The following is a 10,491-nucleotide window of genomic DNA, read 5'->3' as shown; positions in this document are numbered from 1 at the left end:
TAGAAACCTACCATTTAGCATTCCATAGATCGATGTATCTTTTGCCCACATGGCAATGGTGTGACTCCCTTTGGCTCCCATCTGTCATCAACCACAAACTCAGTGATGTGAACCACCTTAGAGGAATAAAAATGTGTTTCTAAATTTCCCTTGTGTTCCAGTTGTTTGATTAGAACATCTATGACATTTCACAGTTTTTTCTTCTCTTTGTTGCATGGAAATTTTGTGGTAAAGCTTGTCCATTTGTGTTTAACTATCTAACTTGCTAACTACACATATTCATTAAATATAGGTCATTTTTAATTTCAATATTCGTTTATCCAACTTTTCCAACACAAATTACTAAAAATGCAAGAAATAATCTACACAATACCTCTATTGCATATGGTTCATTTAATTCAACAATAATATTTAATATTCAACATAATACACATACACATGATAAAATTTAAATTATAAACTTATTAATTTATTTACAAGTAAAATTTCTATTTAAATAACATGAAATGACAACATACATGAACAAACACCATAATTTTCACTATACATGATCTCATTTAATATTTAAAATAAAACATTTACATAATCTCATTTAAATTTGAAATAAAAACCATATAATTTTTTTTTTTGAAGCTACACATAAATCTCAATCTCATTAGTTAGGAATGATTTTCCTCTCTACTCTAAGTATCGAGTATTACTTTCAAAATTAAATTATAATATAATAATTTACTTGTAACTCAAACATAATTATTAAATAATTCAAATAAAAAATTATAATTAATTATCCAAAATTCATATCAATATCAATATTTATAATAATTTAATATATAAAACTCTCAAAAACCATAATTCACCTAACTTAATGTTTTCATAACCAAAACTCTTATTAGTCCCTGCCATCTGGCATCCGGCAGGGACTATAGTAATCGATAGGACCCCGACTTAGCATTAGTTGACCCCTGCCCTTCTCTGTTATACGGCGGTTAGAGCGGGGATATCCTAAGTTTCGTTTGCACTCATTCTTTCGCCATCCTTCGCCATCTTATTTGGCCTCTTCCCGAGGCGGAAGAGGCCGGACCATAGCTTAAACTCGTATTTAAGCACAATCGACTGGCCCTGACCGTGTGCGGTTTCGTTTTAATGCTAACATTAATTCGTTAATGTTTAATGTTAAGTCATACAGCCGGGGTATGCCAAGCTTTCCTAAGGTATTATATCCTGTTGGCTGTTACAAGGTTGTGCTTTGGTGTTAAGCTGCAGGTGTCCTTGGCTGCCGGCAGGTGTCAGGAGGGCGGTCCCCAATATCAACACCTTGCATCTCTTCTCCCACTTCCAAATTGTTTTCCCGGACTCTTCCGCTTCTTTTCTTAGACGCCTTCTGGTTTCATTGTTTATGCTTTGCAATAGCTTCTGCTAGCAATCATAGTTCAGCAGAGAGTATTTCATTCATATTGCAGGCGAGCGTTTGTTAAATTGAAGTCATTCTTTCGTGCCCGAGTCCTCATCTCCTTTCGTCTTTTCAGATGGGTCCGCTATTCAATCTGTCTCACAGGTAATTTACTATGTCACAAATTTAGTTTCAGAGCAAGTAATTTATATAATTTTTCTGCAAAGCCAGTGAGCTTCAGGTACTAACTCATGTTCACGTACCTGCAGGGTTGTGTTGGCTCCCATGACTCAATGTCGTGCGCTCGACAACATCCCGCAGCCCTGCCACGTGGAGTTCTATTCTCAGAGAACCACGAGAGGAGGCCTCCTCATCACCGAGGCAAACGCAGTCTCGCAGCAAGCCATTGGGTACGCTCTCCTCATTAGCTACGCCATTTCTTTCAGTGATGAAATAAATCGAGAGTGCTTTGGCATGCAGTTTCTCCTGAAAAAATTACATTGATAATGAAAGACTTTTATGTAATGCTGTGGTAAATTTTCATGCAGAAAAAGAATTGATAATATGTTGCCTTTGTAAATCCAGCGTGGTAAATTTTCATGCAGCAAATTTTGCTGCAATACTGATTCTCACAAATTCTGGCAAATTTTTATGCAGGGAAATTTTAAATTTTCATGCCCATGAAGCTATGAAATGCTTGCCGATGAGGGGTTGAAGGAGGCCACTGTGAAGGAATGACTGCAAACAGGATTAAATTTTGTCCTTTTTTTTTCCATTCCTGGAAATGAGTGAATAGAAGACAGATCTTGTTACTTTTCATGATCAACTTTCGGTCTCCTATAAACCTCATTTGATTTGTTAATTTCTTCCTTCAATTCCATATGAGATAGCACACACCAGAGATATTACAAAGGTTTTATATTTCTTTTCAAGATCGGATTCCTTTCCGCGTTTATATTTCTGCTATTACAAACCTAATTTAAACCTATTTTGTTTCGTGTGTTTTTCTAATTTTTATTTCACCTCTTCATTCCTTATAGCATACCAGACACCAGATATAGTAGATTAATTTCGTATTTCCCTTCCAGATCTGGTTCTTCTCGAGGCTCGTTTTACTGCTATTAGAAGCCTATTTTGTTTCAAATGTTTATTAATTTTCCTTTATCCCTTTCATTCCATGTAGCATAGAACACACCATATATATTACAAATATTTTACTTTTTCTTTCCATTTGCCTCCTACTTTATACCAATTCTGATGCACGATCCAATTGTTTACAGCCTCTGAGATATTCATTTCATTTCATCTACAATTCGTATTCAGGCCATGAAAACTTAAAAGGACTGTCAAAAAATTCACAGATGAGGAGACTATTTATTTACCTGGAGAGAATGTAAGGTGTTGACCAGAAATATCGTCCGGCTTGGCGCAATTCATGGTGGATGAGATCGTCTGTTCCTCATCTCTGCATCTCTTCTTCTCGGCTACTAATTGAGGTGTGCTGCCCTCCATGGGATGAAGGATATGCCCACAGACTACTCGAGTAAGAGCAGAAATCATAGCCAGCATATCCTTGGAATGATGAACGCTGCAAAATAGGCTATTTGCCTCGGACAGATCTTTTCCCCCATTTGTTAACACAGGTTTCATCGATCCCAGGTTTCATCAGATTACATGCAGATTTGGGTACGTGGCTGAGGTACTAGCATGCTCATGCAACAGTATCCCATGGTAGTAGCTTGGTCATGACCCACGGTATAACATGGAGGAGGTGAGGCATGTGGCGTTCATGGGAGGGCCCACATGGTCCATGACGTCTTTTTATCATAATATAATCTGAAGCCTAGTTTTGCCATAATTGAAAATTACCCCGGCTCTCAAGAAAATTTGTAATGATTTCAAGCACATTCAAACCATTTCACTGAAAATTAAAGTGGGTTGCTGTTACCGGTGCAGGACGGGCAGCATTCGGTATTGGGATTATCTGTTTTCTATAGTAGAAATTTGCAAAAAGTTTTTAATAGTATCATATGGCATGTAATTGAGCTCCTGCATTTATCATTTTCACAATCCTTTTTAAGGGAATCACATGTACTGAACATTTTATGGCCGTAGAGTCTAAAATCGAAAACTTATCAAATTTTGGAAAATCTTTCTCTGGGAAAATCTTCGCAGGCGTAATTTGAAGCCTTTCTTGGATACCACCGATAAAGCTATTGGGAAAACTATGAACTTCACAGTAGAAAGATATAAGATGAACTTAGACGAGGGCGCAGTGATTCCTAATCAAGTTGGTGGGAGATTAGGAGTTATATGATTGGTTTTATGAAGCAATGTTGGGAAAACTACGAGGTAACAATGCCTGCAAACGAGAACTGAACTCTTAAGGAGGAAAGTTATGCTCTGAACCACTGAATATGTAGTCTTTTTTCTTTTTTTAATAACTGAATGTCCACTAGCTAGGTTAGGCATATTTTTTCACTATTCTAAGGAGTTGTGTCAAATTCTGCTGAACAACCTGTTATAACACACACACTTGTTGTCCAGACACTTGTTGTCCAGAATGTGCCTGAGGTGTATTGCAACAGGTCATACTAGTTTTCTTCTGTCTTGGCTTGAACTAAGAGCTTGCCAGCATAGCTATGACACATACTAGTTTTCTTCTGTCTTGGCTTGAACTAAGAGCTATTCTGCTGAACAACCTGTTATAACACACACACTTGTTGTCCAGACACTTGTTGTCCAGACACTTGTTGTCCAGAATGTGCCTGAGGTGTATTGCAACAGGTCATACTAGTTTTCTTCTGTCTTGGCTTGAACTAAGAGCTTGCCAGCATAGCTATGACACATACTAGTTTTCTTCTGTCTTGGCTTGAACTAAGAGCTTGCCAGCATAGCTATGACACATCTCAACTTAGTGCAGGGACTCGCTGCATCGCAGCTATCCTTTTTAAAATAAAATCCTTCATAACCATACAACATTCTAATGTAAAAATCCACTCTCACATACATTCAATAAAGGATATGACTCTAACACAACGTGGCTCTAACAAACTTAGAGAACAACCCATTAAAAAAACCTTCATGGATCTCTGGTTTAAAAATTCAAACAAATATCATAAATTAATCAAATACGCAACGAGAATTCATGTACACCGCAACAATTTTGCCCCCCATATCCCAACAAACTAAGTAATCATATCATTTTATGAACATATCCATCTATAGATGGAGGTGATAGGAGAGCAAAAGACAAACGAAAAATGAAGAAAGAATCGAGTCAAAGTTGAGGGTCCAACATATTTGAGAACAACGGAAAAGACACCTTTCCAAAATATGAAAATCGAAGTTTTTAGATGGGTAAAGTGATAATAAACCAAATATATTTGTCTCTTTTTTCATCCTTATTCCCTCGTAGCTCCCACTCCTTGGAAAAATCCTTATTGTCATGTCACTTAGCCTAGCCTTTGGCTTTATTAGGCACTTGTATAAGATGCATAATATTTATACTAAGGTGTATATGGTCTACATGGTTAGATAATATATGAGCAAAATATATTTGTCATAGATATATCGATTGTTCAAAACAAAGTAATTTATATACATTAAGAATTTTTTTTATAGTAGACGAGTTAAATGCAAATGGGAATTAGGTTTTACTTGCAGTAGTGTCATAATTTCAAATGTCTCACTAACATTATAAATATTTTCTTATGGGGTTGTATAGTTTTACTAACCAATTGTGATAGTTGTCAAATTAGGTGTCATGAACACAAGTAATGGGGCTCTCAAGTGGTATCCATTGGTTAATTATGACTAAGTAGGAGACTTAAACAAAATATAGAGGAGATCAAATGTATGATCCAAAAAGAACAAGTGGGAGGCAAAGGACAAGTGTTATAGGGAAAAGTGTCTATTCAGAACTGCTTATCCCACTAAGGTGTGACAGCTGCCTTAGAAACAAACAGAGTAAAGCTACTTTCGTTTTTCCTTTATGAATTATAGATAGAGAGGAAGAAAAAGACCAACCTTTGTCTTGCGCTAATCTCCTGATTTGATTCCTCCCTTCTTTGATAGTCTTTCGCTACTTGTTCCCTTGCACGCCCAACTACACAAAGTACCTGTAAGATCACAGTAGCATAGCACTATACAAAGACATGGATCTATAATCATAAACAATCTAGGATCATATGTAAATTGACCATACAAATGCAACAAATATCAATGATACAAGAGTATGGAGGAAGACTTGAATAGCTTTTATTGATAAACAAGAAAGAGCCAGGAGGAGTTACAACCAGTTGTTCTGACCCAGCATCAACCTCCCAGCAAGGAAGCCCCTCTTCACCTCATACAAAGCTTTGATCACCCAACAATCTGATGTTTGTCTCAAGAAACCAACAGCAATTCCTTACAATATACAAAATTCCAGCCTCTAGATCTCTGGGATGAGGGATCCATATATAGATATCTGTAATGGAGATGAGTCAGCTTATCATTTGATTAGTGTCTTCCCTCTGATAGTTCTTGCTTCCACTTGGAGATTGATGATCTCTTACTCATCCTTGGTCGAATTCAGAGAGGCAAGTATCACAGGAGAAGTTTCTGGAAGCTTCCATTGCCTCTCCACCTCGCGGAATGACACTGCCATTTGTCATTTCTCGCCCATTGCACCCCATAGAAGGGCTTTTTGAAATGCAACGCACCCACACAGTGTACTTAGGTGAGATGCAACGCACTTGGCCAGTGGAGCAGCTGAAATGATCCTGTTTTGACCAATTCTGAGCAGTTTTTCATGGAGAACTTCTGGGAGAAGCTGTAATCTGTTGACCTTGTTCCTTTAGGGGTTATAACAACACTTTTAGGGACTTAGGAGCCCTTGGTTTATGGACATTTCATGCTTGGGGTTGTAGTGCCCAAAAATGTCTATAACAGTTGCCCCCTAAAGCATAAGGTCGTTAATCTTTTGATGTCGGGTGAAATGCTTTATTATGAGGATCCGAAGTTCTTTCAAGCTGGGAGGAGACCTGTAATAAGATACAATACAATACATTATCTTCATAATATTTTCATGATCTAGCTGAGACGGGCATTCCCATGCTCAGCTTTATAAATTCATTTTCATGTACATAGGACAGACAATCGTCTGAGTGTAGACTGATGATTCTGATAGAGCCATCATCCCTTTGATTGGATGATTATCTGTGCGTCAATGATGGACATTTGATGTTTTTATTTTCCTGAATGTATATCGCAGCCCGGATGGATGAAACTAGATCTAGGGTCTTCAATCTCGTTCGATCTTCACTCGAAGTACAAGCCTCTCCATGTGATAAATGTTCTGAAGTCGAACATGGAAAGACATCGCTTGATTACCAGCCAATGATATAAGTTGTTAACAAGCGCGAGAAGAATCACCGATAATGATAATGACCCTCAAGGTACTGCAGTACAATTCACGTGGTGTGAATAAAGGACTTGGCATCGAACACCACGCAAAATCTTTCGGGCGAAGGTCATTGATGTAACCCTGTCGCCAGAAGTGAGAAACTTGCCATTGAGGCATGCAAGCTTCAAAGTACTGAATGGGGTGTTCCTAGATCAACTTCTTGGATAATGAGCTGATGTCGACAAGAAGTGATCCGTCATAGGAGGGCCTTAATGAATCCCACATCAATGACACAGAACGGAGCAAATGATTTTAATGGAGGTGAAAACGATCTAGTGATATAAGGTTCAGGGTGGCGGTCATGAAAGAATGGAGTATAAATGTATTGTAGTGGGTGAGACATAGGTGAATTCTATGAATGACTTCTCTTGAACATATCGGCGACACTGACGTGATGGATTGGTAGCATTAACCCCAAATGTGGATGGTATGATGGGACCATGGTGATGTGACCGGTGAATGAAACAACCCAACCCGACTTGGATGCGGAGTGAAAGTGTCATGTTCAAGAGCAACTTGCTACCAACAAAGTTTCTTCAAGTTTTCTTCCCAATTTTTCCCCAGCCATTGCTGACCAGTACCTCTTTATTTTTATCAAGCTTGAGGAGGATAACATATGCTTGTTCTATAATTTGCCCTTCGGGCAAACCCATCGCTATGTTTTAACGAGCCTAGAGATAGTGAAACTCGTTCTCGTCTATAGACAAGTTTGTCGCTATTAAAATTTTAACGAGTTTAACGACAAAGATAACTCGATCCTTTTCAATTTTAGAGAGTCTGAAAAGGAACGTAAAGGAGACTCCAAAATTCCTTTTTCGTCATCTAATCCCTTAAGTCCGAAAAAGTATAAAACAATACAGAAGGGATGAATTTTCGATACTTTTAACGAGCCAAACAAAACAAGCGCTCGATCTTTTTGTGTAATGATCCCTCAGGTCCAAAAAGATTAAAATTTAGAGGAGGGATAGCACTTCCGATCCCTTTAACGAGCTGGAGAGGCCAATGGCTCGACAATCTTTTCATATTTTACGAGTCAGTTGAAAAGAGCTTAAAGGAGACTCGTCTTTTGAGGAACGAGTGATAAAATGGGTAGCAACTGATTCCAGGTAAGGTTTGGAATTTTCCAATCACGGCAATGTTACAAGGATGGCTAGTGAGATCACTCTTCACAGCTGTTCCTCAAAATGGGTAAATAATCAAATGGAGGTGAATGATCGGCCAATGCAAAAGTGGAGGTGACGATGCAAACACGACCAAGGCTTTAATGGCTGAAGTACTACATTCACGATGGTTATTTAGCGGGGAATAGTTCATTTTTTAATGAGCTTAAACGCGGGGGGAAACATTTGCTCATGGCTTATGTTTATTTTTTAACGAGCTTGAACTATGCGCTAAAACTGCTCGATTACATGGTCTCTTTTTTACTTTACCATAAATAGCTTTGTTCTTTCTAAGATTGTACTGTATTTTCACTTGCTTCATCAAACTAGTCAGAAATGAACAATATATGCTTGAAAAATGAGTTAGAACACTAATATTTTACTTTGAACTACGTAAAAAGTAATGAAAAAGTGCTTTCACCTCTCATTTTACCATTTCATTTGAACTTTGGTTTGTTGGAGCTTTGGAGGTGCTTCCCCCTTTGATTTTCATCAGCTGATTTCGGGAGATTCTGTGGACGATTCTCGGCGCCGTCTGGACCAGGTAGGAGCTAAACCTGAGCTCTTTCATTTCATGCTTTCCATTTTGCATTCTGGGCTTGATTCCTGGTTTTTCTGAGCCTCTGGGATTTGAAAAACTCGTTCTGCCTTCAGCGCACCCTCTGTGTATCGAAAGGTGTGTTGGATGTTGGCCTATTCACTAGCCATCTAACATGCAACGCACCCAGAGCACTATTGTAGGTGTGATGGGCGCAGAGAAGGAATTTTATACACAGTTTTTGATGGAAATTTTGCTTGTTTCTTACCAAAATCAGGATCTAACTCTTCTCTTGTTTGTTTTTCTTTGGAGTAAGATGACTATTACATGGCGAGAACATGAGCATGAAGAAGAGGACATGCTTGCCCTACATGATCCAGTTACAGTAAACGCACTGCGGAACTATGGCTTGCTGAAGTTTTTCCGCATCTCTAGCATGAGACAACAGATCAACTTACTGCAGTATTTGCTCGATGCTTGGGATCCTACCAACCAGGTTTTCCAGATCAGGGGCAAATCTATCCCCTTGACTGTAGTAGACATCTATTTCTTGACTGGCTTGTCGAGGCGGGGTGAGGAGGTGAATCTCTGAGGATTATGTTCGCCGGTATTGCAGAGAGGGATCTCAGCCGAGTAAAGACAGCAAGATCATCATCCGTGATGTCACTGACAGGTCCCTCAAGACTATTCTGTTTACTTTTGGTAGGATGGCTTGTGGTGCGGCTCTTCATGTAGCCAATCGATCTTATATGCAGTATGCCTTGGAATGCCTCCAACCGAAGGTGTTCAACTGGTGCGACGCAGTACTTCTTGTGATAAAAGAACAGTTGACCAAGGTAAAGAGCAGGAGGTTGAAGAACTTTGGGTATGGTTCTATTTTGACCGCCTTTGCCTTGGAAAAGATACCACTGATGCAGCCGCAGTATATTGCACTCGATTTACCTTCACCTACTGAACCACGTATGCAGATATGGGTTGACCATATGTCTAGGCATGCTGGTCAGTCTCAAATTTCATTTTCTGATACCTTCTTCGAGTGGTTTGATCGTCAGGAGATGGTTTATTCCGAGTATCCATATGCTGCCATGGACTTCCGGGGTGATCCATATTTAGTACTGCCAGATGGCAAACAGTGGGGCGCCATTGGTAAATTCTTTGACCATATTCCTGTTTATCGTTTTTCATTTATAATGTCCTTGTGCTTTATTCTATCAAGACTTAATCAAACTCATGTGTTCATGCAGATGTTGGTCATGTTCGGCCAGTAGCACACCTGAGAGTGCCAGTTGCCACCCCAGCAGGAGAGGCTGTTGGAAGGGCTATCCTTCGCGACCTCGATGTGGCCGAGACTCTCACAGCATTACAAGAGCAGGTTTAGGGCCTCACTCTTTGTATTCCAGATGTGAGGACTGACGAGCTGCCCTTGAGGTTGCAACGGCATACTACTGGTGTGCCAAGACGATGGACTCGTCTCTTACGCATGATCGCACAAGCTGTGACTTGCTATCACGAGCATCATTAGACTAGGGCGCCCCCTAGCATTTTGAGTTTTTTGGTCATTTGACCAATTTTGTCTTGGTTACAGAACATTATGTGTAAACCATAAACAGTTATATATATTTTTGATTTTCGGAGTTTTATTTTGGTTAAGTTACATGATCCAAATGCCAATATTGATGGTATGCTTCTTTTTATAAATGTTGCAAATGTTTATCTAACACATAATTTGCCAATGAGTCAGTTAATGTGTTTAAGTTTATGGAAATATGTTGATATCAAATTGTCCTTCCAAAATCTTAACCCTTAGGAACATGCGATAAATAGCTGGATTTCGGACAGGGTAGATACCAGTGAGTTGTAGTATGACGAGTTGTGAGTCTAGCCTGACAATCAGTCGACGTATACCATGTGTGATGGCATCAGAGAGAAGTTCTATCAACACGCTATATTCAGC

General features: G+C 39.0%; 2 protein-coding genes across 2 annotated transcripts; one reads left to right on the top strand and one right to left on the bottom strand.

Moving 5' to 3' along the window:
- Window positions 1–1,416: 1,416 nt before the first annotated feature.
- LOC149173978 (putative 12-oxophytodienoate reductase-like protein 2A) lies at window positions 1,417–2,209 on the top strand. Its single transcript, XM_089422512.1, has 3 exons — window positions 1,417–1,555; window positions 1,660–1,800; window positions 2,048–2,209. Exons 1-3 carry the CDS (start codon window positions 1,527–1,529, stop codon window positions 2,103–2,105), a joined length of 228 nt encoding a protein of 75 aa, XP_089278638.1. The 5' UTR covers window positions 1,417–1,526; the 3' UTR covers window positions 2,106–2,209.
- Window positions 1,462–3,113, bottom strand: LOC149173977 (uncharacterized). Its single transcript, XM_089422511.1, has 3 exons — window positions 2,773–3,113; window positions 1,654–1,876; window positions 1,462–1,544 (listed from the first exon to the last, which is right to left on the bottom strand). Exons 1-2 carry the CDS (start codon window positions 3,038–3,040, stop codon window positions 1,833–1,835), a joined length of 312 nt encoding a protein of 103 aa, XP_089278637.1. The 5' UTR covers window positions 3,041–3,113; the 3' UTR covers window positions 1,462–1,544; window positions 1,654–1,832.
- Window positions 3,114–10,491: the final 7,378 nt, after the last annotated feature.

Source organism: Pinus tabuliformis, chromosome 4_1 (assembly GCF_031772625.1).
Source record: "Pinus tabuliformis cultivar Carrire ecotype Pingquan chromosome 4_1, CPIR1, whole genome shotgun sequence".
NCBI classification, from domain to species: domain Eukaryota; kingdom Viridiplantae; phylum Streptophyta; class Pinopsida; order Pinales; family Pinaceae; genus Pinus; species Pinus tabuliformis.
The sequence above is the reverse complement of the archived record's forward strand: the minus strand, read 5'-3'. Positions and strand labels throughout refer to the sequence as shown.

What these genes read in the sequence shown, in the direction of transcription:
- LOC149173978 (XM_089422512.1), top strand. Translation starts at nt 1,527, where the DNA reads ATGGGTCCGCTATTCAATCTGTCTCACAG. An exon ending in CTATTCAATCTGTCTCACAG is followed by an intron (nt 1,556 to 1,659) that starts GTAATTTACTAT and finishes ACGTACCTGCAG; the next exon opens with GGTTGTGTTGGCTCCCATGA. An exon ending in GTCTCGCAGCAAGCCATTGG is followed by an intron (nt 1,801 to 2,047) that starts GTACGCTCTCCT and finishes ATTTTTATGCAG; the next exon opens with GGAAATTTTAAATTTTCATG.
- LOC149173977 (XM_089422511.1), bottom strand. Translation starts at nt 3,040, where the DNA reads ATGAAACCTGTGTTAACAAATGGGGGAAAAGATCTGTCCGAGGCAAAT. An exon ending in ACACCTTACATTCTCTCCAG is followed by an intron (nt 1,877 to 2,772) that starts GTAAATAAATAG and finishes TAATTTTTTCAG; the next exon opens with GAGAAACTGCATGCCAAAGC.